General features: G+C 42.6%; 2 protein-coding genes and 1 long non-coding RNA gene across 3 annotated transcripts; all 3 read right to left on the bottom strand.

Moving 5' to 3' along the window:
* Positions 1–3,429: 3,429 nt before the first annotated feature.
* LOC125535764 lies at positions 3,430–5,242 on the bottom strand. Its single transcript, XM_048698838.1, has 2 exons — positions 4,776–5,242; positions 3,430–4,585 (listed from the first exon to the last, which is right to left on the bottom strand). Exons 1-2 carry the CDS (start codon positions 5,141–5,143, stop codon positions 3,931–3,933), a joined length of 1,023 nt encoding a protein of 340 aa, XP_048554795.1. The 5' UTR covers positions 5,144–5,242; the 3' UTR covers positions 3,430–3,930.
* Positions 5,243–9,994: 4,752 nt separating this feature from the next.
* On the bottom strand, positions 9,995–11,195 carry LOC125535763. Its single transcript, XR_007294799.1, has 3 exons — positions 11,164–11,195; positions 10,998–11,066; positions 9,995–10,240 (listed from the first exon to the last, which is right to left on the bottom strand). It is a non-coding gene; the product is annotated as an uncharacterized LOC125535763 (long non-coding RNA).
* Positions 10,133–18,220, bottom strand: LOC125535047. The gene is made up of 10 exons (XM_048698108.1): positions 17,835–18,220; positions 17,654–17,723; positions 17,080–17,170; positions 12,581–13,050; positions 12,129–12,494; positions 11,923–12,036; positions 11,355–11,693; positions 11,164–11,271; positions 10,998–11,066; positions 10,133–10,240 (listed from the first exon to the last, which is right to left on the bottom strand). The coding sequence occupies exons 5-10, from the start codon at positions 12,348–12,350 to the stop codon at positions 10,133–10,135; spliced, it is 960 nt and encodes a 319-aa protein (XP_048554065.1). The 5' UTR covers positions 12,351–12,494; positions 12,581–13,050; positions 17,080–17,170; positions 17,654–17,723; positions 17,835–18,220.
* Between the last annotated feature and the right edge of the window lie 8,712 nt (positions 18,221–26,932).

The raw sequence follows: 26,932 nt of genomic DNA, 5'->3' as shown, positions 1-26,932 counted from the left end.
TCGAACACCGTGGATTCATTTATGAAATATCATGGATACAAGAGGGCAGCACTAGCCCCACGAAACAGGAATTAAACGAGCTGCAACTTGATAGGCCGAAGATGGATGGACCAGTCAGCTCAGCAGTCGGCATCTCAAGAAACCCCCCAGCTAGAAAATCAGGCAGAACCCATGACCAGTGATCGAAAAGGCATATGCTGATACGCTGTGCCGAAAACGGCCGTGGATTCTCTTGGAATCAAGAGGGTCGTTTTCAGGCTCGCAACGACCCGGTGGCTGGTGAGATACCACAAGATCTCTGTATTTATATATAATCAGACAAAGGATCCAGATTTCAGAATGAATGGACTCCACTCCAGTGGCACCAAACAGTGTGCTCTTTACAGCAGGTAAATAAACATCTCCACAGCACTTGCAACTTGGGATTTTTGGCGCTACGGGCGGTCTTCGCTAACGACAGAGGTAAAACCGGGTCCAAATGCACATTTAGTGTCAGGCACAGAGACACTCATACAAAACACAGACATGGCATGTATGACAAAAATCACACAAGGAAACATGGATACCAGGAGGCACATAACATCAGAACATATAGAATAAGATCATGCCGGTTAATAAGTTATAGATGTGCAACACTAGTTGTAATAGAACAATGATTGGCCTGCACTCCACATCACCATCAATAAAACATAATAAGTGCTAATAAACATGACTGATCACCGGCACCAACAACTAGGACAAAATGTAATGCAACCGCATGCTACGAATTGGTCTTACAGCAAGCAGGCACACAATCCTAATTTTGCCAAGGCAGGAAGCATCAGATATGTTCATCCTCATTCACCACAAAAAGAGATATTACTGTTCAAGGATATGACCCAAGGTGGATAATGGATAACAAATATTGATGCTCATAGGCATCTAACTATTCACCAAGATACTACAGCATAACAAAGTGTAATTTCAAAACTCATTGATCAGATAGCCAAATCGTTAAATACAGAGTTATCATTGTCACAAACCTTGCGTGATAATTGCTGCTAGACCATTGTAGGAAGCTGTTGGGCTAAAAATGAGTAACATATCAGTTTGACCTCAGCTACTCGAAAAAAACTTCCAGACATTACTAAGATTACAGTACCACTGATAATTGCTGGTAAGTAAAGCTAAAGAATTCAACAACCACTCACCAAAATGTTATGGGACTCTGGCACAATGGTACCTCCCCGTAATGATTTTTGTGCACATTCTTCAACTGGGAACTGAGCAAACATTGATCCCAGTCCAATGTCAAAACTCATTAGCGTACAGCGCATCATGGCTTGCTTTTTTGCTTCGTGCATAAAAAATTGCAACTAATGGTAAATGTAGGATCATTGGGCATCACTAAACATCATCATAGATAAATCTTAAATACTACTCCCTCCGTCCGGAAATACTTGTCATCAAAATGAATAAAAGGGGATGTATCTAGATGTATTTTAGTTCTAGATACATCCTTTTCTATCCATTTTGATGACAAGTATTTTCGGACGGAGGGAGTACTAACATAGATGGGTTGTCTTAGATGCCACGTAAAATTAAAGTGTATTTCAACGGCATATGTATGAATGGTCTTGTGGCAAGCAGGGAAACAAAGATGACTGGCAGACAAGTGATACTCCCTCTGTTCCAGAATATAAGGTGCATCAGTTTTCCTAAAATATCAACATCTACAATACAAAAGAAGTAAAATATGAAAATACTTTCCTGATGGATCTAATGATACAAAATTGGTACTGTGGATATTGATACTTTTTTCTAAAAACTTGGTCCAACATGCACATGATTGACTTTTGGAAATGCTAATACACCTTATATTTTGGAACGGAGAGAGTATATCCTAATTTTGACAAGCTAGGAAGGAAGAAAGCTGAACAGATATGTCCACTCTTAGCCACTACACAAGCTTAACTTGGTGGATTCTTTTGGAACCAAGAAACCCATTTTCAGGTTCGCAATAACTTGGTGGCTGGTGGTGGGATACTAAAAGATCTCTGCATTTATAATCAGAGAAATGATTCATAATCAATGATGGACTCCCCTAGCCCACTGGGACTAAATGTTTGCTGCTTAGAGTACATAAAACAGTTTTGGCCTCACTCAGGCTTTTTGGCACTACATGTCATTGCTAACAGCACAGATAAAGCATTATAACCAGTCACCAAACACTGTCATTATACTTATAGACTGGCATGCCATTTATGAAATCACACCGAAATTCTACACGAGAAAACATGGATACCAGGATGTAGATGACATCATAACATACAGAATAAGATCATGCTGATTAAAAAATAACGTGCAATAAAAATGGTAATTGAAGAATAATTGGGCTTCACTCCACATCATCATAAACAAATGAAAGTACTAATGAAGATGAGTGGTCACCAGCACTAACAACAAAGACAAAATGTAATGCAACCGCATAGATATGAGTGTTCTTATGGCAAGCATGTGCACAAATATAAATGACGGACTAGTGATACAATCCTAATTTTGACAAGGCAGGAAGCAAAGCTGAAAATCAGATATGTTCATTTTTAGTCACCACATAAAAGAGATAGTACCACTGCCAAGGTGGATAATGAATGAATAATAAATATAGATGCATAGGCATCAAACGATTTACCAAGATACTCCTACTATAGCATAACAAAGTGTATTTACCCGCAAAAATAATAATAACAAAGTGTATTCCAGAACTCATCGGCAGGCCTTTCACTAAATTCAGAGTTACCCTTGTCACAGACCTTACGTGGCAATTGCCGCTTGATGGTTGTAGGAAGCTGTTGGGCTACAAAATGTATAGCATATCTGTTTGACCTCAACCACCGAAAAAATCTTCTAGCCATTACTAAGATTATAGTACAGCCAAATTGGTGGTAACAAAAGCTAAAGGCTTCAACAACCAGTCACAAAAATGTAATGGGACTCCAGCAGAATGGTACCTTCCCATCATCAATTTTGTGCACATTCTTCAACTCAGAGCTGAGCAAACATTGATTCCAGTCCAAAGTCAAAACTCATTAGCGTACAGGGCATGGCTTGATTTTTTTTCTTCATACATCCAAAATTGCAACTAATGGTCACACAAGGATCATTGGGTATCACCCACATCATCATAAATAAATCATAAATACTGACAAAGATGGGTTTTCTTAGGTACCAATAAAAATGTATTGCAGCCGCATATGTATGAATGGTCTTGTGGCAAGCAGGCAAAGCAAACAAAGATAATTGGTAGACAGTTGACACTACCCTAATTTTGACAAGCAATGCAGGAAGCCAGCTGAACAGATATGCTCACTCTCAGTCACCCAGAAAGAGATAGTACCAATTCATGATAACGCCAGTTCCAAGGTGGATAATGAAGAATAAATATAGATGTACAGATCAAACTATTCACCAAGATACCATAGAATAACAAAGTGTATTTCAGAACACATTGATCAGATAAGCCTGTCATTAAGTACAGAAACAGGATAACAGGGTTATCCTTTGTTACAATTTACTAAACCTTGTGTGGTGAGACAATTACTGCTTGACCATTGTAGGAAGCTGTTGGGCTAAACAATGTATAACATATCAGTTTGACCTCAACTACCGAAAAATACTCCCAGATATTACTAAGATTACAGTACACTGATAAATGGTGGTAACTAAAGCTAAAGACTTCAACAACTCACCAAAATGTAATAGGACTCCAGCGCAATGGTACCTTCCAATCAGGAATTTTGTTCACATGATTCAACTCAGAGCTGGGCGAACACTGGTTTCAGTCCAAAGCCAAAACTCATTACCGTACAGAGCATGGCATGTATTTTGCTTCACACATCCAAAATTGCAAAAACAGAAACCAACTTGTCTATCTTCCTGTGCCATCAAGATCTAAACTTTTGGCCTCCGAAATTCAAACCATATCTCATAATGGTTAAACAACAAGCTGTCATGAGTGTGCTTCCCAACATATTCCAGCCCCAATTCCGTAAGTCGGCGTGTGCACTCATCTCCACCCAACCTTGTGCAAAACTTAATGTTATGCGACACAAAAATCCTGCCTGTCTTTGGCCTCAGCTTGCCTGCAAGCCTCTCAAGCCCAGTCCAAACAAGGTCACGTGGAATGTGGAGGAACGCGGCACTAGAATAAATCAGGTCATACATAACAGTATCCCCAAACTTGCTGAAATCCATATCCCCCCCTCTCACAATCATCGGTCGCTTGTACAACAGCCCCTGCGACGGCAGTTCGTACCGAAGCGCAGCCATGAGGGACAGCTCATCCTGCTCCAGGCAATGGAATCTCCCAGCATCGAGGAACCGGATGAAATGCAGACCGACACGGAGCGTCCCGCACCCAATTTCAAGAACCTGATCTCTGGGCGCGAGGGCGGAGGCGTTGGCCAGGAACTCAAACACATCCCGGCCACCGGCCCATGGCTCGCCGTAGTTACTGTGGTGCTCCTCGACGAGGAGCTCCCCGGGGCAAGGCAGCGCGGTGTGGTTGGTCGCCTCTTCTTCGGGATAATGAGAGATCCCATGGTGCCTGCAGTGTGGCCAGGGACAACATTGAGATGCCAATTTCACTTTCTGAAGCCCTAGGACTAGTAATGTACTAGGGGATTACTAATAACTCGATCGCAGCAGAACCTGGTAAATCTAATCCTGCTTTACGGCAAGGGGAAGCATGGAAATGTAGGATGGCGTGGATTGGGTAATTGGGGGTAGAGTATTACCTGTTGAGGTCGAAGAGCTGGCGCTCGCGGGTGCGGGGGTTGATGCCCTTGCGGAGCTCGTGCCAGGCGTCGGCGGAGGCGAGGAGGGCGAGGGAGTTGGAGGCGAGCTGCGCCTTGAGCCAGGCGACGTCGTCGGGGAAGGTGGCGATGGGGGCCGGGGCGGCGGTGGTGGTGGTGGTGGTGACGCTGGTGGTGGTGTGGGTGGTGACGGGGTCGGAGCAGGCGCAGAGGTGGGCCCCGGAGGAGGCGGAGGGGGACGGGAGGAGGAGGAAGACGAGGAGCGCCGCGCAGGAGAGCAGGAGGAGCAGCGCCGGCACGGTGAGCAGCCGCGCCGTGGAGCCGCCGCCCGACGCCGACGGGAGCGCCATCGATCGCCGCGGGGTGGGTCAGGATGGTGGGGAGGGACGGTGGCGCGTGCTGCTGCCGGTGGAGTGCGTGGGTCGGTCGGGTTTGGTCTCGTCTCGTCCGTGCCGGGTCCGACGCGACGGTTGTCGCCCCGCTACCTGGCCTGGTTCGACCGCTTCGCACGACGCACATGGGCCCATGTGCAGGCTGCAGCTGACATTTATTCCTTCGCTACACCTATGGACAGCAAGCAGAACCACAAAAATAAAAAGCGAGCAAACCCACAAAGTCTCTCTATCTCAAAAACAAAAAAGCAAACCCACAACAATGCCACGCGGTTTAACTTAGTTTTTGGAGGTGCTGACGAAGACCTTTTGGATGAAAGGAACAATAGAAAAAATGTGAAAATAGATGGAATGTTTCTACGTATTTTAATCTCTACTATTAAAGAAGAATCAAACGTCGTGATGGTTTAACCCGTGCTCCCCACCCGCATCAAGCGCTTCTTCCGCGCGGTAAAAACAAAAAACAAAACAACCGCGACCATATGACCTTCCCTCTCTACTCGCCATGACCATCACACACGAGGCCACGATCTCCCCTTCCCTCTCCCAAACCACCCGCCACAAGGGCATTTGGAGCACTTGCGTCGTCCGCCCCTCCCTCCGTTCACCCTTCAATCCTCCTGTCTGCCGCGCCCCCACATGGTCCTCATCGCCACTGCTGACCCCTCCCCCTCCCTTGTCCCCGCCTCCCCGCCTCCATTGACAGCTCCCATGGTGAAGACGTCTGCGCGCACCCGCCTGCAAGGCTTCTTCTTCCCGACTTCAGCTATGCGCGTACCGTCTCCTCCTTTGCTCCAAGCTTGGCGCCATGTGTCTGTTTCAGCACATGTACACCCTGTAGCCGGAGCTGGGAGAAGAGGACTTGGTCGACCGCGGCGGCCGCAGATATATGCCCGCACCGTCGCCACCGGGTTGAGATTGGATGGCGTTGGGCAGAAGACCGGCAGACATACAAGATTGATACGAGGTAAGATGTCGTTTAGTTTCTCATACAACAATTTTTTTGGTCCATACTATTACTATAACTGCTTCTTTTGGGATGCTTGGAAAATCCGAACATGTGTAGGATGACCATGCTGCAGAGGACGATGACAGGAGAAGCTGAAGAAGGAACGTTTGTGCTATTCTTCTTAGCAACGTGAGCTCTTGCCCTTTTGATTCGTAGAATGCTGAACTGACCACATGATACATCGCTGCTTTAATTCATAGATTGTTGACTTTCCAACACAGGTTTTCACCATGAGCCCATGATGGTTCATAGGTTGCTGAATTCTGTAACCCATATACCTGTATAAATTGTACAGCAAAAGTGAAATGTGGGCAATTCCAAATTTGTTTGAGGTTCCAAAGGCACTTAAGAGTTAAGACACTATAAGCCTACCAATATTGGGAGTGTCTATGGCCTATTCGCATTGGAGCCCGAGCCTGCAATGCCGAAAAATTGGCGTTGACAAGATATGTGGGCGTATTCTTGGATCAAGGCTAATTACTTGGCGTGCTGATGCTAGCCCAACTTTCCTATGCAATTTCACGTCAATTGCTGGCGAGACAAGGGAGGGTGAAGTGTTCACTTATTTTTTGACACGCCCCCGATTTGGCATGGCCAGCTCGGGCATAATCCAAATGGGATATATATGTTTGTGTGCTTTTAACCCACACACTGTTTGCAGCAAAAAAAATCCCGGAGAGAATCTGTTTATTTGTGTGCAAATTGAACTTATCAATCTAATGCTGTGAAATCGGCTGCTGCTTTCTGTAAAAGAACGTAACGGCCTCAAGCAAACTGTTGTTTCTCGCGCGCGCGCGCGCGCGCGTGTGTGTGTGCACGCTCCCGCGTGCTTGTGTGCGTGTGTACACTGACCACAGATATGATGATGGAGAACCCACTGATAATGCATAAGCGGCTGCAAATGGTGCATTGGGGTTTGTGGAATTCCAGTGGTATCACTGTCGCTACAATTTCTTTTAGGATTTGGTGTAAAGTATGGTAGCGGGGCACTTGAGCATGAACCATATTGTTGTAGAGTAGGAACCGGGTCTACCTTCAAAGAATAGAACCATTGCAGCCGCATCCTACTTTGCATCGTTAGCTAATTCCACCTCTTTTATCCTTCCTGAGTGGGTTATTGGATTGGGAGCTGCGAGTGCTTTTTTTGGTGTCATATACCAAATCTTATTTTGAGTTCATCAGTTCAGTCCAATCTTGGAGAACAGAAACAGGCAAAGTACATATACATATTGCATTTGATTGACTTTGTATGATGTTTCCAGGAACCACGCTGCAGTTTATGTAGTTATTTGAACAGAAGCAACTGAAGAAACATGAGTTTATCTTTCAAAAGAGGTATTCGTAATTTTTAGAGGGTTGTGGTATATGAACCATTGCTGCATAAGGGGAAGAGTCGGTAAGGATCTGCGGTTGTTTAATTGTAGAATTTTATTGATGTAGGTACTTATTTTTGTTTGCAAGATTCTATATTGTTTATCCTTTTGCTCCCTAGAACTGTTTACTAATTATGATTTGTTTCAGTTTCATGCAGACATGTAGTGGATTGATATGGGTTCCTGACAAGCTACCTATATAGTTTATTGTTTCTGATTCAGAGAGTCTATTTCCTATGGACCTATGAAACCTAAATGTTAAATCACAAAGCTCAATCTTGGCAAAAAAAAAGCGGCATGGCTACAAGAAAATGACATCTATCTTGTTCACTTTTGTTGTAATTTGTGTGCTAAGTTGGTTGGAGTTTTCCTATCTTGTAGTTTATGAAAGAACTTTGCATGTTGTAGCCAAGATTTTCATGATGTTTATCAAATTTGTTGTGTATATTTCTGCCTAATATAAGCACTCTATTCTCCCTGTACATCCAACTCTGCCATTTTTAATGTAGTTCTTTCCTAGATTCTCAGCTTATGGAACATGGGAAGAGGGAGTTTCTGGGATATGACATTGGGACGGTGACAACATCACGGTCATGGAGAGGAGGCTCGGGTATTGTGTAGAACTAGCAGATTGAGATGGAGGAGTGAGGTGTGGAAGGCACAACAAGATTGGCGGTGTTGGCTCATAGAGGAGGGGCTGGCAAGTGTAGGAGCGCCATGTGTTGGTTGGGTTGATAGTAGGATTATTAGATAGGGGAGACGTGTTAGTCAGTGGAATAAATAGTGCCACCGACTATTGCTTTGTTTATTTTGGAGTGTAGATTCAATCATTTTGCTCTGTATGTAGTCAATATTGAAATCTCTAAAAGGTTCTATATTTCGCAAATAAAAGATTTTATATTTAGGAACGGAAGGAGTATTATTGTATTTGATAATCACCAATCAAAAGGGATGATTTTTTATAAGAGTTTGATTGCTAATAATTTTGGGGGAGAATTGCACTATGTCAACCTTTTTAACTGTAGTTTGGCTTAGATAAACCTAATATAACATGGCAATACAAAGAAAGAAACTCAAGTGCTGTCAGGTGATTACCGAGGAAGCAAGTGTAACCCAATATTTGCACGCAACACAATCACAAGCCACATGCTACACTCATGTTGTTGAAATGCAATGATGTTTTGATCAAAATTCTTGTATATAAGGTTGTTATTCCGTGGCAACGCACGGGCCTTTGGCTAGTATTTTCGTAGAATAGGAACTTCAAATTTATAAGAATACATGCATGAGACTTTAAGGCCACGAAGAATATTCTTTTGATAGCTCTGATACATCTCGTGTATATTTCGTTGTTCTCTCTATTCTCTAGTGAATGAATGCGACCAGTCATCCGTTTTCATCTCTGTCATGTCGGTGCAGCCTCCCAAGCTGGTATTGGGCCTGTGAGAGAGAAGTTTGGCTCTTTCATTTGCGACTCTTCTAGCAGGCACTCGCTACGAATTGAACCGCCGACTTCATTCGTGAAACTTAGTTCGTACAACCACCGTGCTACAGAGCAGGGTATATTAAGTTTCGACTCTTCCTTGGTTTTATTCCGGCCTTCTATGTTTTATTTTTTCTTTTTCCTCTTTTCCATTTTCATTTTCTGTTTCCTTTTTCTTTTCTTCTTTCGGGTTTCCTCCCTCATCAATTACATGTTTTTTTTCTTAAATGCGTGAACTTTTTCCAACTCAATGATGTTTTTTTAGAATTTGATGAAATTTTGTTTTCAAAATCAATTAACTTTTTAGTGAACTTTTTCTAACATTAGATTTTTTTTCAAATTCGATGAACTTTGTTTTTCCAAATTTGACGCACTTTTTTTAAAATTGATGATTTTTTTTCAAATTCAATGAACATATTTTCAATGGAATTTTCCTGAAATTTGAAGAATTTTTAAAAAAATCGAAGGACTTATTTTAAAGTTTGTGAACTTTTTTCAAACACTAGAAATCCACATTTTACCTATAGTCATATACCCTAGGTGAAATAGGAAAAATTATATGGAAAGACTTTACCTTGGGCTTGCCCTAGGTAAAGAACCCTAGGTATAGTATAGTCGGTAAAGACCCCTTCCCCTAGGGTGTATCCAGCAAGCTCTAGGGAAATTTTCTTTACCTAGAGGCACAAGCCCTAGGGAAAGATTTCCATATATATGTTGCAATCCACGTGGATAGGTTGTTTACCTGCAGCCAGGCCCTAGGGAAAGATTGTGGGGCCCTTTCGCGCCACATCACCATACTTTCTCTAGAGTTACATACTGTAGGGAAACACATTCCCCATATGCAGACATAATTCAAATGTGTAATTTAAATTTGAATTCATAACCAATAATTCAAATAATTCAAAATGGAGCCATAATTATAAAATGAAAATAACATCAAATAATTAGTGTGTGTATATATATACATAGATACCAATCGTCACATGCATACAGTAGATGCCAAGACATCACCAGCCATCACATGTTTGACCAAAAAATAGGCTTGCTAGCTAGAGTTTGCTACATCTAACTGATTAAGCATCTCAATTAGCACGTACACACTGATGTAGGTCAACTAGAGTTTCCCTGAAAAATCCCCCAAACATCCCTTCATCGTCTACAGCAGGAACACTTGGAGCAGTAACATGTTCCTGAAAAGAAAGATTCACAAATTCTCAAAAGCTGGAACATGACAATAAGAACTTATTAGAGGAACTACACGCAACTCTATGTTCCAATGAAAATTAGTGAGTTACATCAAGTCGACAGTCTAAATAGAATTTCCTATTTCCAGTAATTAGAACAAAGGCATGCAAAATCTGGTATAAATTTTGGCAGCATAACAACTATAAACTGGACAATTGGACAAAAAATATATTATGATCCCTCCAACATCCTCACACAGCCCCATTAATCAACATCAATCCCAAATGATCCAGCACCACACAGTCTAGCATCACACATCACATAAGCATGCATATTGTCACAAGTATGTGAATAGGTATCTCTCAACTTATCCATACACACATAAGCAATGCAACTACACACGCTGCATCGTTATGAATCAGTTCGCTGGTTGTTTTGGTACAAATAAATGAGACCAAAGACTATACTGAAGGAAGGAAAAACATTTACTACCAACAATAGCCATGTGAAACTATTATTTGCACACAGAAACAACAATATGTACTCCTATGTTTGAAGCACCCTATGGTGCATTGCATTCGTGTTTTATCCCAATCAAGAAATTATACTACAAACAGCTCTAACATTCTCTTCTGAAAAGGAAAGACGGCAAACATGCATTGTTCAATATACCCCTCTTACTAAGTTATTTATCCCTGGAAAGTCACAACGAACAGACCATTACTATTTGTATCATTTGAGATCAGTTTGAGAAATACATACATTAATAGAGCAAGGATTTGTTTCTTGTTGAGCACACAAAGCTGGCGATTCTTCGCTATTTTCTAGAATCTGCAAAACAAGAGCCAGGTTTTAAAAGTAACCCTTATCATGCTTTAAATGTATTAATGTGTGTGTGTGTGTTTGCTTGAGATGGATGATTACATACTTGGATGGTAGATCGTTGCGGAGATCCAGGAGAAAGCGAACGAAAAGGAGGTGGAACCGGCGGCAGTGGTATTTCTCCAATAGGCACTCCTTGCTTAGTTGCCAAAGTCTGCAAAAAAAAGAAAATTCACATAGTGGCTACTTTCAAATGCTAGCAAATTAATTGATAAACATGGAATGTATAACCAGCACCTGAAGAAACTTTTGTATCTCATTGCAGTGCTTGTACATCCCAACACCCCATGACAAGACATTGTTGGCATAAGCCTCTGCTTTTCGAGTCTTCTCGGACTCCTTTTGACGCACATCTTCAATTTCTTCAGCTCGACGACGCTTCAAGGCTCCTGAAGATGTACCAGTAGCTCTCACCTCAAAAATGACCTCGATGTCATTGACAATGCCATTAAAGAGAGACCATGTACCATGTGGCTTCCCATTAGAGCAATCATAAAGTGCCTTAGAACTAACATCATTTTTCAGGATATCATAGTCCTCTCCATCTAACTCTTTAGCCTTTTCTGTATAAAGTGCCTACTCAAGAAGAAAACAAAGGTACACAAATGTTTAGGAATTTCAAATAATTGTGTAAAGCTCCTATTACACAATTGCACAAGTGGGCAGACAAATTGACATACAAATTGGACAAACAAGTTGACATGCAAAAACACTAAATTCAGACCAGACTTCATAAGGATGTGTTTGGTTTGAGAAAAGGATATATATTGGCATTATTCCATGGTATTGCTAAAAAAACACATACCAAACATTTAGTTGCTTCTGGTGTGTTGAGAATTAAAGGTTTTCTCTTGTCCAATCCTCTATGTGTATGCACCCAAGCCTGAATCTGGTTAACATCTTCGCCGGTTTGTTCGGACTGCATTACACAAGATTCAAGACATGTAAGATATTTATAATTCTTCGTATGATAAGTGATAATAAAGGAAACTACTAAGTTTAGTTGATAACCATTTTTTGACTTATAGTAGTCATCGAGTTGGAACCACCCTTGTGAGGCTTGAACTTTGAGCTGCAATGATTGGCACGGTATCTCTTTGATTTTGCAATCCACTCTTCACTGCACCACTCATCAACTACAACAACCCAAGCTTCTTTTCCTAACCAACCTTGCCTTTGCACCAAATACTGAGCTCTATCCAAATAGTATTGCCCAGCAAGCTTGCCATTCATGTTAGTGTTCTCAGTTTTTCGAAAATGATCAATTATGGCTTGGATTCTTGCATAGTAAAATATACTTGGCAAAAGTGCCTTGCAACATCTTCGAACATGTTGCTTTGCCTTCTCTGAGTATGCATCTTCATACTTGTACCTTAGCTACAATGAGAATTGATAGATGGTTTAATATAAATAAGAGCAAATTACCTTGGTCAACAAAAGAGAGCAATTTAAATAGTTAATACCCAAAAAGCATCTTCAATTTTGTCTGCAATAGAATGACCATTCGTGTCCTTCACCGCATGATAATGCTCCCACTCTGTTGCAACCACCTTCACACCATCATAATCCAGAATACCGGGATGGTTACTTTTCAGAAGGCATGTCAATACACTTGATGGTCTTCTGCCCTTTCGAACAACAGGAATGTCCTTCCAATGCCTACACAGAAGGAAGTTGTAAATACAACAAACAAGTATTAGAAAAGGAAAACATATTGCAGAACAAGAAAGTACTTATACTAAATAATAAGACTTATGTCTTGCTAATAGGTCGAATGATTGGACGATCTTCATTATTTGGAATAGCAGGAGGAAGATCTGAAACTCCTCTTATGTACCCATCATAAGTGCCATCAGCAGCAGTAGTGTTTCGAGCAGCAGACGCTGGTTTGATCGCTACAGCAAGTCGAGATGCTTTTCTTCCAATTGTCATCCTGTAATGTGTGATTCTTGAAACAAATAAGATAAAGATAGCAAAGAACAGTTTACAACCAACAAGACAATCATGATAAACATAACGATAGCAAATAGATAAGTGTTTCTTGCCAAGTCTTCAACCACCCAAATTACAAACAACGATAATAAATAGAAAATGGGCTAGAAATCATCATCTTCTTCTTCAATTTCCTCAATGATCACTTCATCATAGTCTTCATCCTCGATAACTTGTTCTTGAATCCTTTCACCACCCAAATCATGTCGGTTGCTAATATTTGACAATTCGGTTGGATCAACCACCTCATCTGAACCACGTACTGTTAAGTTGTCAAGTTGTGATCCTACTTGTACAATGAAATCATTGGCATCTAAACTATTCTCTTGGAACACATCTGCATTAGTGGGTGTTGTTGTTGCGTAGTCATCATCTGTAGGAGTTTCTAGACTGCCTAAAGGTGGTACTCTGTAAGCAACTTGACAATCAAGAAGACTTGCAACCAAAGTACAAGCATATGGAACATAATAGACTAAGCTCACTTGGCTGGCAATAGCAAAACGCTCATTGGCTGGATTGGTTGAAGCAGGTGCTACTTCAACTAAGCCAAATCTGTTCAAATGTCTCACTCCTTTAGTTGGATGAAACCAGTGACAATCAAACATCACAAGACTGAAGTCCTCATCACCATCAAATTTAAGTTCTATAATGTCCTTAATAACACCGTAGTATTCAAGCTCCTCATTGGTTGCATCATCTATTCCAAGAGCAAGAACGCCGGTATTTCTAGATGAAAGGTCCCCTTCTCTGTGGTTTTCATATTTCTCTGATTGAAATATGAACCCATTAACTTCATACATGTCATATGATTTTACTCTCATGCTACAACCTCGCGAAAGATCGCGTAATTCTTTATTAATAGATGCATCCTTTATGCACTGCAAGAAGACAATATATGTATATAGAGTTATTAGGCATAGAAAAATGTAGGGCACTTTATTTGCTAGTATGTATAGGTGCTTTACCAAAGTTTTGAACCAATCCAACAAGTTTGGTTTTCCTGAACCAGCACCATCTCGCCTAAGTTTATCAAGTTCTTTTGTACTTGGTTGTCGAGGACGCCTCCATTGGTCAAGTTCAAATTGTCTACATATTTTGTGTAAACCATCAGCACCAATTTTTTTATTTGTACATGATTGTGCTAGAAATGCTAATTTAGAGAACTTACTTCACAATATCATCCATTTCAGGCATGTTTAGTAAGATAAAAATCATGGCTGTCTTGTACTCTTCATGTGATAAGATCCTAGGTTCCCCTCTACCAATTTTCCATCCCTTGTCTCCAAACAAACTAAGAGTACTTGTGCTGGTAGTGCTAGATTGTGCATAACGTTGGGGGCGATTTCTTGAGGTAGGTACATCATCAGGAAGGTACAAAGAACTAAAGTTTGAAATCTCCTCAACAAGAAATGCCTCAACAATTGAAGCCTCCACACGTGCTTTGTTACTAACTTTTGCTCTAAGCTTTTTTATTAACCTACATTGCCATGTAACAAAGTAATGTCCAAATAGGAAATACTACTACCATATGGACATAATGCATGAAGAACAAAACATACCTTTCATAAGTATACATCCAACGATACTTAACAGGCCCTCCTACTTTTGCTTGATAAGGGAGGTGTATCATTATATGCTCCATTGAATCAAAGAACCCCGGTGGGAAAATTTTCTCCAATTTACAAATTAGGACAGGAATGTTTTCCTCCAATTTATCCATTTGGTTAGGATCTATTTCTTTTGCGCAAAGCAGCCTAAATAAATAACTTAGCTCAGCCAAAGCCTCCCACACATCATTATCTACATACCCCCGCAGCATGACAGGCAGCAACCGCTCCATAAATATATGGTAGTCATGACTTTTGAGCCCATATATCTTAAGTTGCTCTAAGTTAACACCTCGCTTCATGTTGGCCACATATCCATCTGGAAATTTGAGCTGAAGAAACCACAATAGGACCTCTCTTATTTGGTTCCTCTTCAAGCAATATGGTGCTCTAGGCTTTTCCCATTTATCATTGGGCTTTTCTTGAAGGTTCAAATCAGTTCTGCTACACAGTACAGCTTGGTCAAGGCGGGCTTTGGCATTGTCTTTTGTCTTGTTAGGAATGTCAAGGACAGTATTGAATATTGCTTCTGCAATATTTTTTTCGGTGTGCATAACATCTATATTATGAGGAAGCAAAAGCTTTGGGAAGTATGGCAATTCCCACAGCTTAGGAATGTGTGTCCAATTGTGTGTTACTCCATAACCTTCAAAATTGTTGTCCTTAACTTCATTCATGTAAGCAAAAATTTCATCCCTTGTTAACCTACATGGAGCAATATCCTTCACTAATGTATCTTTTAAAAAGGCATCACTCTGGGTCCTAAATATATGGTCGGCCCGCAGAAATCGCCTGTGGCTATCAAACGAACTCCATTTGTGCCCATTATCCAGCCAAATTGTTTGTGGATCTGCCCCACACTCGTAACAAGCCAGCCCACCATGGGTAGACCATCCAGCAACCATACCAAAAGCAGGGGGGTCATGGACAGTTGTATGCAAGGTTACCCTCATATTGAAATTCTGCTTAAGGAAACTATCATAAGTTGGTACACCCGCCCACGCCTCTTTCAACTCATCAAATAAAGGCTCCATGTACACATTGAAGTTCTTGCCAAGACTCTTTGGTTCAGGGATCACCATGCTAAGAAAGATATTTTGTGTTTTCAAGCAAAGAGCAGGTGGCAGGTTCAAAGGAGCAAGAAACACAGGCCAACAAGAGTATTGTGTTAACCCGAAATTAAAAGGGTTGAAGCCATCAGAGGACTTGACTAGCTTAACGTTGCGTGGATCACTTGCAAACCCATCCACATTGAAAGATTTCCATGATTCACTATCAGCTGGGTGCACCATCATTCCTGGATTTTCTCGGTTGCCTTCCATGTGCCATCTCATGTGCTTAGCAAATTCAGGCTGCATGAACAACCTTTGCAATCTTGGTAGAAATGGAAGGTATCGCAGAACCTTACGTGGGATGGGTTTGCGCTTCTTATTTGGGCAGTCATTGTTAACTACCTTATATCTTGCTTCACCGCAGAAATCACACTTCAGTTTTCTCTCTCTATCCTTATAGTATATCATGCAATGGTTAACACATGCATCTATTTTCAGGAGTGGCATTTTCAAACCAGCTAAGATACACTTGCACTCATACAAGCTTGATGGCATTTTATTGCCTTGAGGGGGTGTATCTTGCCAAAGTTTCAGTAAACTATTTATGCAGTCCCCTGACAAATTGTATTGTGACTTAATTCACATCAAGCGTGTAATAGTAGCAAAGCGTGAGGTTTGGGTGAACTCATGGAGTGGGTCTCTAACAGCTGACAACATGGCATAAAAAGCTTTGGCATCTGGTGTTGGCTCCTCGTCTACATTATCGACATGCATTGCATCCCCAAAGTCACACAACATGTCCTCTAAGCAATCAGTGTTGACAGACTCCACTCTATCTACATGAACATGATGCTCCCCATGTGCAGTCCATCTAAAGTAGTTGGGCATGAAACCCCAATGACAAAGATGAGAGGTCATCAATTGTTTTGTTCTTCTACTACCATTGCAACATTTTGAGCAAGGACAAGAAACTCCAAACTTGGCACTACGGACACCCTCAAAAACATGGTTCACAAAAGCATTTGTATTGCGTATCCACTCATCAGAATGCCTTCCATTATCCTTCCACCACTATACATCCAGCTACGTTGAGCATCCAAAGACATGGTTTGGTTTTGTACTTAAATCTGAAATAAAAATGAATTGCTACGATCACGAGTCGCATCCCAATGAAAAATGAATGCATCATACACACTAAAATAGAAAACCACTCATCACCAACAAAAAATAACCCCACATTCCCACATCATACAAGTTAACAATGCATTAATCAACATAGTTTTCATGGAAAGAAGAAATCATAATACCTACTTGATTTAGCAATGCCTTTCTTCTCTGTTGATTCGATGCCACGAGCAGGGAACTTTTCTTCAAGCAAACAACACCCGACACTTGATGGTTTCTGAAAAAATGTAGAAAACCAATGAAGAATAGTAGAGGACTTCCATTTATTCATAACATAAAGCAAAGACTGGGGTGGAAAAGCCCAACAATTGCGGCCACTAGCTTTCATATGGATAACTAAACAACAATGGTAAAACACACACGCAATTTTGTGTAGATAACTACAGCAATCGTAAAAATGCAGTAATCCGACCACTGTTAACACGAGCATATATAGTAATCAATGAAGCTATTGTTTCTGTCATTCATGCAATTACAGTAGCTATGAACAAATTCAACATAAACTACATGAAACATTTCATGTTCACTGTGTTTAGTGTCTGTATTCTGACCACAATTTACATGGTTGAATGGTTCATTCATGTGTTCGTGCATCTCCATATCAATCAGTTCTTCTATTCCTTCCTTTGCTAGAAATTTCTTTTGTTCCTAGGACCTTTCATACACCTTTTAACCAAGATGTTTAAACTGAAAACCCCACCTGCTGGAGAAGATACTGAACAACGTCCACATGTACTGAATAGTGCACCACCTACTGCTTCCTTCGGATGCTAAAACCAAAACAACAGTTTCAGAATTTTGCTAGACATACACAAGTACAACTATCTAAGCCAGCAATCAAACATCTTTCTAAACTAGAGGGGAAGAGAGATAGAGACAACCTTTTGGACAGAAGCAGCTGCGTACAACAGAGCAGACCGAATGCTCGTCCAATCAGCGGGGGCGGCACCGTCTCCACATCCAAAGGGCGACCCAGTCAGCAGAGCTAAGGGCGTCGCGGATGCGGTCACCACGGGAAGCACGACTCCGTCACCTCGGCCGGCGTGGCCATGGCCACCACGCTCGTCGCGAATGTCACCGATCCAGTACAGGGGAAGAAGGGGCACGACGGAGGGGGCGGGCCAGGGTGCAGCGGAGCGGGGCGGGCTGGGGCGCAGCGGAGCGTGGCGGCGCGGGGAGAAGTAGGTCATAGCGGCACGGGGCGGAGCAGGTCGCGGCGGCGCGGGGCGGGCAGGGATAGAAGAGGGGATTTTTTTTAGTCTGGCAGCGCTTGGGGTATGGGTGAAGCGTGAAGGAGGGACCTAGCCAAATAAATTCCTCTACGCGCCCTTTTTCCCTTCCTTTTCTCACTGACCAGTGGGCCCAACTTGTGCGAGGGGAAAAACTTGGCGCGCTGTGTCGATAAAGGAGCGCGGGAGGCAATCTACGTGGCCACATCGAGGGCAGCTCTTCGGTCTTTTTTGGCTTCGATGGTACGTACGTGGCACCACCCTAGGGAAAGTTTAGTTTCTATTTTTTTGGCTGGAAAGACATCTTTCCCTAGAGGGTCCTGTTCATTTCTTTTCTATCCCTTGAGTTAGCTGATGAGCTCTAGGTAAAGAGGTTGGCTCTAGGTAAAATGTGGATTTCTAGTAGTTCGGTGATCTTTCTTGAAAATTGGTGAACTTATTTATTGCTTCGCTGAACTTTTTTTTAAAACCGATGATCTTTTTCAAATTCGGTGAACTTTTTTCAAATTTGATGTAGTTTTTCCAACTTTGATGAACTTTTTTTTTCAAATTCTATTACCATTTTTTCCAAAATCGATGAACTGCTTTCATATTTTGTGAACTTTTTTCAAAATCGGTGAATTTTTTTCTAATAGATGAACTTTTCTTATCAATTTGGATGAACTTTTTTCAGAAACGATGAACTTTTTCAATTTGTGAACTTTTTCAAAAATTGATAAACTTTTTTTATAAAAAGTATAAAAATGTAAGTTCTATTGCGTAATAAATAACGCGGCTGCAATAGTTCTTCAAGTATTCGCGTTGCTTTTAGTCACAGTGGTCTAGGGGCTATAGTGGTTAGCTGAACCATCAGCGACACGAGTTCGAGTCCTCGTACTCACAGGTTTCCGGCCCACTTGGCGTTTGCTGTAGGCGCTGGTTGACTTCTGCGGCGCTTAAAGCTTTCAATAGGAGCTCCCAAAAGTACACCCTTAGGTATAGGGCTGGCCCTGAGCAGGTGGAGTCAGTGCGGTGGCACAGAGCCCCAAGCTGCTAGGCACCAATGCTATTTATCGCATTAATTGATGGCGCAGAGGATGTATCGCTGAAGCAGTTTGTTAATTGGGCCCTGCCCACTCGCTGCCAGACAGAAGAGAAAAGGGGCAGAAGAAATGTGGGGCGTTGCTTTTAGTCACTGGTCTAGGGGATGTAGTTGTTAGCTGAACCATCTTTCGAAGTAGCGACGCGAGTTCAAGTCCTCGTACTCGTAGGTTTTCCGGCCCAGTTGGCGTTTGCTGTAGGCGCTGGTTGACTTCTGCGGCGCTTAAAGCATTCAACATGAGCTTTTGAAGGTACACCCTTAGGTACAGGGCCGGCCTTGAGCAGGTGCAGTCGGTGCGGTGGCACAGAGCTCCAAGCTGCTAGGCGTCAATGCTATTTTATCGCATTAAGCGATGGCGCAGAGGATGTATCGTTGAAGCAGTCTGTTAATTGGGCTGGCCCACTCGCGGGCAGAGAGTGAAGAAAAAAGGGAAGGGCGGTTCTTGTTAACTCAAAACAAGCTGGGTTTCTGACAATAGAGAAGGGCGGTTCTTGTTAACTCAAAACAAGCTGGGGTTTTCACTAGTTATTCTTTGGTTTTTTCAATTTTTTTCTTTTTCTTTGTTTTTTCTCTCTTTTCTCCATTTTTATTTTTTTCTTATGTTTGTTTTTGTTTTCACTCTACATTTTCATATATGCCAAAAATATTTTTTTAATAAGTGATCATCATTTTTTGTATACATGTTCAACATTGTCCGAATGCGTATTCAACATTTTTCAAAAAAATTCTTCATCATTTTAATACTTATGCCACATTTTCAAAAACCTATTCAACATTTTCATATACTTTTCCAACATTTTCTAATACCTATTCAACATTTTTTTCAAATACTTGTTCAACATTTTCAATACTTATTCAACATTTTCCAAATACTAGTTCAACATTCTAAAATTATTGTTCAACATTTTCTAATACCTATCCAACATTTTTTTAAATACTTGTTCAACATTTTTAATACTTATTCAACATTTTTCAAATACTAGTTCAACATTTTCAAGTACTTATTCAACATTATTCATATGCTAGTTCAACATTTTTTAATACCTATTCAACATTTTTAAAATACTTGTTCAACCTTTTCAATACTTATTCAATATTTTTCAAATGCTAGTTCAACATTTTCAAGTACTTATTCAACATTATTCGTATGCTAGTTCAACATTTTTTAATACCTATTCAACATTTTTCAAATACTTGTTCAACATTTTCAATACTTATTCAATATTTTTCAAATACTTGTTCAATATTTTTCAAATTCTTATTCAAATTTTTTCAAATGTGTTTAGGTGAGTGTTTTGTAATAGATGTACTTAGAATGTTTTAAAATATAAACAAAAGTAAAAAAGAAAGCAAAAAAGAGAAAAGTTAAAAAAAGAGACAGAAAACAGGTAGTTGCTTACCTGCGCATGTGGGCCGTCCATAAGGTCGCTGGCTTCAGCGAGTCGAGCGTTTTGACTGGCCGAACGCGATAAATAGGACTGCCCGCTGCTAGGGGTACGTACATGCAGGCCTATCTATACTACTATTAATCTATATTTATATCTATACTATTATTAAACAATCAAACTAATTCTTTCTTAAAACCACAGAGAAGATGTACACAGCTTGATTAGCACCGTTAGATTAGACCCACTAATGGTTAAGATTAATTTAATTCCGTGTCAAATGTGCAATTAGCAATTTACTATGGCTGACCGCGCTTCTCCCGCAGAGGAATATTCCACGCTGCGCCCGCATATAACGCTTCCTCAACGCAAAAATCATGCTAAACCAGAGGAGGAAAAGCGCTCTCCAACTCACGACCCGCATCGTCTCCATGCTTGGCTCGTGAGAGAACCCTAGCCGCCGCTCCTGCCTTCCCTTGCTCCTTGCGGACGGATTCCAGGCCGGCAAACGCGAGCTCTCCTCACCGGTGCCGTGGGCTGCCTCTGCACGCCCGGCCAGCTGCTGTCCGTGGAGGCGCGCAACAGCGCGCCAAGCGGTCCCCAGTAGCTGGACTGTTGGAGCCGCCCAGTCCGCTCGGGCGCTCCGGTGCCGTGGTCTGCCTCTGCTCGACTGGCCTGCTGCTGTCCACACATGCGCACCACCGGCCAGCAGCGTGCCGAGCGCCCGAGCCTCCCCTCTTAGCCGGACTGCTGGAGCCGCCCAGTTTGCTCAGGCACGCTGCTGCTGAGCCCATTGTCTTCTTCCGAGAGACGTACTCCTATCCCCCATACCCTAATCCCCCAATCCCCCATGGTTGCTCACTTGCCGTGAATCTCTGATTTAGACAAATGTCAATATTTTCGGCACAAATCTGAATTTGTCTACACCCGGAAGCTCCTCCTATCCTTCAAGCTACTTTGATTCAGTGGAGTCTCGAGGCTGCAGGCATGCGGCAACCTCGGTTAATTTGTCCAGAGACAGGAGTTAGGCAGCCATGTAATTTTTTATTTGTACAATACTACACCAGCATGTAATATGTTCAATTATTACCCGTGCCATATAGAAATACATATGGGCAGTAGTCACTAGATTAATTTTTATTGCAAAATTATTGAAGATTTTTATTATACAGCAACACAACTAGAACTTCTCAAGGTTTTCAGTATGCTTGTGCTTCCACATTGATCTATTTCTATATGGTATTCGCAACTATGACACCATGTGGTGAGAAACTGGTTGTTTGGGCATCTTCATGTATTTCATGATTCCATCTTGCAGGTGCACGTCAACAGCGGTGCGTACAGCCGGTGGACGCTTGGGTCCTTCGTCAACGGTGAATCCCATAACAATCTTGAAACATGATGGAACCATATCCAGGTAAAAAAAAAGGTGTTTTGTGAAATTTTCATGTGTTTATTGTACCTCAATTTTTCTTAATTGCTCGTTGGTGTATAGTGATACACTATGAAGTAAGTTATCCGGCCCGCACAAAGACCCGTCAAGCCTGCAAAGGTAGTTTCACCGCTGAAACTGCATTTTTTCTATCATATACACTCAAATGTTTTGCATTTCCCTTTGGATTTGGGTGGATTTGAACATAACGTTTGTTTGAATTGAATCGTGCTGCATAAGAGGTAGGAGAAAATTAGCGGGCGGCTTCAGACCCTTGGTTAGTGGTTGATGTCTTGATGATTCGTTCTGCTGCAAGATGTTTTGAAACAACCATTGGTCGTTACTCATTAGGTGTTGTCTCCATTGCTATTTTACTGTATGATAAAATAATTATGGATGTTTCTTACAAATACTTGGTCATTAGGTGTCACAGTTCTTAATTGACTGTTTGGAAGTAATCGGGATACTAAAATTATCATCAAGCGTTGTTTCCATTCTTTATTATTGTTCATACCAAGCTAAAAGAAGATATCTTGCAAGTAAGTTTGATATACTCGTGATACATCTTGATATATATGATATCCTCGCTGCTTTTAGGATGACAGTGTGGACTTGGATGGAACAAAGAGTTGATCAAAACCGACACCATGTATTCTTATGGATGTATGAGCCATCTCACTGTAGGTGGACCTTTTCTCGCCAGCACGACTTACTTTATTTTATGCTTTGTTGAGTGTAATCTCCAATTTCGTTTGCAGGTATACCATTACTCTTCTCATGGTCTTGCAGATGCACCACATATAGCTTTTCAGCCTTGCAAATTAGATATTTCGATTGATACATGCATATTGTTGGGTGTCTGTCATCCTTCAGGGTGAGATGCAGACCAAGGACGACCACTTGACGCAGAGGGATGCATGGTTGTGTAGCGGCTTCGGTTGCACATCTCATGTAACTGCCGGGATCGCGGAGAAGTGGTGGTGACAACACATGAGTGACCTAGATGGTGGCGATACTTGTGCATCCGATCTCAAGCTTCAGGGTGAAGAGCCTAGGTCTGGCCCAAGGTGGTCATACCTAGCAATGGCAATGTTTTTTTACGTTGTTATCTTGTTGAAGGCATTGTTGGATATGTTTGGACTAATTCTTTAGGGTGCAAACCTAGATTCTTGGCTTGTTGGTTGGATCTGGTGACAACGGTGCTTGAGCGTCACTCCCTTCTTGAAGGCGTTGTTGTTTAAGAACCTCGTCGTCCATGTGGCGTCATGAGATGGTTGGCGTGGATATGATCATTGTTGTAGTTTGCAATCGCATATCTATTTTTTGGGGTTTTATTTTTTATTTTTGCCTACGCATAGCTTTGGTCTTATATGACTGCTATTTGCCGGCGTGTTTTTGTGTGTGCGCTGTGAGTTGGTTTTGTGCATCCTAACTATGCAGATGCTGAGTATGTGCTAATTATGCTTGTATCCTCTTGATGCTTCATTATGAGGCATAAAATCCACCTTTGTAAAAAAGCATGTCTATTGTTGGAATATTGGTGCATTGAAAAGACTATGGGTGGAATTAACAGTTGACTGAAAATATGAAAAAAGAGTCAGGATGCTTTGCCAGCTCTTCTTGGAGCTTCTCCTAATTTCAACAAGGTAATTTTTAAGATTTCTTACAATTTTGCATTCCATTGTTTTATCGGAATCACTTATCATCTACACTATTGCACAAAAAAACCCTTGCATAATTAACCAGAGGAGGAACTTGAAGAATTGGAGGGAGCAATGTGTTAGATCAGGTTAATGTTTGATTTTCTATTAGTTCAATTTGTAAATCTTAATGTCTATTTGGAATAATTCCCTGGTGCACGTTGAATACTCTTAACATACAAAACTGGATTTTTGCATATGATTATAATATTAGTCAAGACGTGCGTGCACGTGCACGCTTACTAGTTATTAACTTACAGAAAAACAATAAACCGAGTCAGCCTAATTACTAGCAGCTTTACGCAGGCAACAGGATCCGGCTTGTCTGCTCCCTCCCCATGCTTGCATCCGTGTTCCCACTTCATCCTACGGTTGTCTTTTTTTTTCTTTCTAATCTAATCATCTTCTCCCTGATTTTAAGAGGATGGGGCCGAAGTCTTATTTTATTCCAATCAAATCAAGCCATGTATGCGGGAGCATGGATGGGCGCACGCGTAGGGAGCAGGCAAGTATCGTCCCACGCAACACACACACACACACACACACGGTAACTATCGCTATAGAGAAAAATCACCAAGCATTGCGCATCGAGTCCAGGTCGCCTCCATCGTCACATCGTCTTCTCTCGCCTCCTCGTTCTTCCCCATTCCGTAATCACCGCCGACAGTGGGGCGCCACTCTCCTCTTAAGATTTTCTAGCCATTTGAAAGCAATTAGTGAAGGATGAGATCTTAATTTATTGAATCCCTCCTTGATCTTCTAGAATCCCGTCCTATATATCCTCCATAGGTTAGTCTTTCTTATTATCTGATTCAATTTGATTCATTCTCCTTCATTCCCCATAGGCTTGACTTGAGAGAGAGAGAAAAGGTGGGAGAAGGGATAAAATGTTCAAGGTGTGGAAAATAATCCCTTGATATATGTCATGTTGGAACCAACCTCTTTTGGATTCCCAAAGTGTCCCTAGAAATTTATTTAATGGTCCAGCAACATTTGAAATTGGCCTTTTCAATTTTTAAAAATAGCTGGACACTCCCAAATGCTTTGGAACTTTTTGTAGCAACCCAGAATGTTGCGCTGTATTTTTATGCCAAATTTTGTATTAAAAAAAACTCATTTAGTATCTCAAATAAAATGCAAAGTAGGAAGCAAATAATCAGTTAAAAAAAGTAAAAGACCTAAACTACTGGTGAACTGGGCTCTAGGTCAACAGTGGGAGCCCAGCCCACCTCGCCACCTCCTCCTTCCTACTGCTCATCAGGAGCGCCGTGGACGTGTGAGCCCCGTCCATGGTCGCGGATGGCCACACGTCGTCCATCCCGTGGCTCCCCGACGCATATAAGGTCTTCCCGAGCCCCGGGCAAACACTAGCCACTTCCTCCTTCATTTCTCGCGCCGCTTCTTCTTCCCCCGCGAGAGACCGAGCCACCATCGCCATGGCTCCGGTGTAGCCGCGCCCACCTTCGTCCCCGCGTCGCGCCTCCCTGTCCATTCGCCTCGCGGGCGTCTTCTTCACAGTCTACGCCAAGCGCCTGGAGCCGGGGACCACGTCAGTGCTCGCTCCACCGTCGTCTTCCACTGTCAGACGCATCGGAGCTCGTCGTCGATCTGCGCCGCCCCGAGCACCTCGAGTCGCCCTCGGGCCTTCTCTGCAACGACCGTGAGCTCACCTCCGATTCCCCCCTCTACTTAACCCCTAGTTCGTCCCAAGCTAGCTCCCCACCGTAGCCGCCGTGCCCGTGCGCGACACCGTCAGAGCTCGTGCTCCCGCACGCCTATGGTTGCGTCCCCGCGCCCGCGCCCCACCCCGTCCGTGTGCGCGCCCCACTGCGCCCGGCTAGGCCCGCCGTTGCCTGTCGCCACTCGCCGCCATCTGCTGCTCGTGCTATGCTGCTACTGCTGCTTCCGCCGATGGCTGCTGCTGCCTGCTGCGAGCTACGCTGCTGACTGCTACTTCTTCTGCTTTGCTCTACTGCTATGCTGATGCTGCCCCCTGCGCCAGCCCGTGCCCCGCCTTTCCCCCGTGACCGCACGCCCGCCGGAGCTCTGCCGCACGGGCCGCCCCCTGCAACCGCCTCCTCCTCGTAGCGCCGCTCCGCCCTGCCCCGCAGCACCGCCCGCAGCGCCGCGCCATGTGTGGCCATCGACATGCGCATCCCTGGCCGCGCCGATCGCCCCATCCAGCCACGCCTCGCCGGCCGTCTGGGCCTCCGCTTGCGCCCCGGGTTCGCTCATACGGGCGCTCGCGCCCAACGCCCGGTACCAGCCCCGGCTGGCCCCCTGAGGCACTGCCAATAGGGCCCCACGCCCCTGTGTAAAAAAATAGGTTAAAAAAAGGTATAATAAAATATAATTAATTAATTAATTAACTTAATTAACTAGGATTAATTAGCCTAATTTCATGATTAGTTGAAATCTGGATTAATTAGCTAAACCTACTGTATGACAGGGGCCCCACCCCCTATTGACCAGTCAACGTTGACTGGTCAATAGGGACCCCTGGACCCACATGCCAGCCGATGTGTACACTTCTGTGGATATAGAGGTGGGTACCCATAGCAATTTACTAATTATTTTCGAATTAAAGTAAATTCAGAAATTGTTTAAATCTTTGAAAAATCGTAGAAAATAATCCGTGACTCGGATGGAAAACTTTTATACACGAAAGTTGCTCAGAAAAATATGACGAATCCGAATACGCAGTCCGTTCAACTGCCACGCATCCCTAGCATAGCGAACCTGCAACTTTCCCCCTCCATTTCATCTATATGAAAATGCCAAACTTCGGGAAAACATTCTCGAATGTTTTTTCCCCTTTGCCGGTATCGTGTAGCACTGCGTTAGGACACCCCTAGCATCGCGTCTTGCCATGTCATGCATAGTATCGCACTTGTTTGCTCTATATTTATTGTTTCTTCCCCCTCTTCTCTCTGGTAGACCTTGAGACCGCTACTGATGCTGCCCCTGTGATCGACTACGTCGATGACGACCCTTCTTCCCTTTCATCGGAGCTTCCAGGCAAGCCCCCCCCTTTGATCATCCCGATATCGCCCCATTCCATTCTCTCATACTTGCATTATATTTTGCTACTGTAATTGACTGCTCCTATTCTGATGCAGAGCCTGCTTTTGTAAACTGCTTATTGTTACCTA

Source organism: Triticum urartu, chromosome 2 (assembly GCF_003073215.2).
Source record: "Triticum urartu cultivar G1812 chromosome 2, Tu2.1, whole genome shotgun sequence".
In the NCBI taxonomy this organism is placed as follows: Eukaryota; Viridiplantae; Streptophyta; class Magnoliopsida; order Poales; family Poaceae; genus Triticum; species Triticum urartu.
The sequence above is the reverse complement of the archived record's forward strand: the minus strand, read 5'-3'. Positions and strand labels throughout refer to the sequence as shown.

Bases quoted from the DNA above. Each gene is read 5' to 3' on its own strand.
- LOC125535764 (XM_048698838.1), bottom strand. From the start codon at position 5,143: ATGGCGCTCCCGTCGGCGTCGGGCGGCGGCTCCACGGCGCGGCTGCTC. The intron at 4,586-4,775 runs GTAATACTCTAC...GCCACACTGCAG, and splicing joins CAGCTCTTCGACCTCAACAG to GCACCATGGGATCTCTCATT.
- LOC125535047 (XM_048698108.1), bottom strand. From the start codon at position 12,350: ATGAATGGCAAGCTTGCTGGGCAATACTATTTGGATAGAGCTCAGTAT. The intron at 12,037-12,128 runs GTTATCAACTAA...TGTGTAATGCAG, and splicing joins CTACTATAAGTCAAAAAATG to TCCGAACAAACCGGCGAAGA. The intron at 11,067-11,163 runs GTATGTAATCAT...CTTGTTTTGCAG, and splicing joins CGCAACGATCTACCATCCAA to ATTCTAGAAAATAGCGAAGA.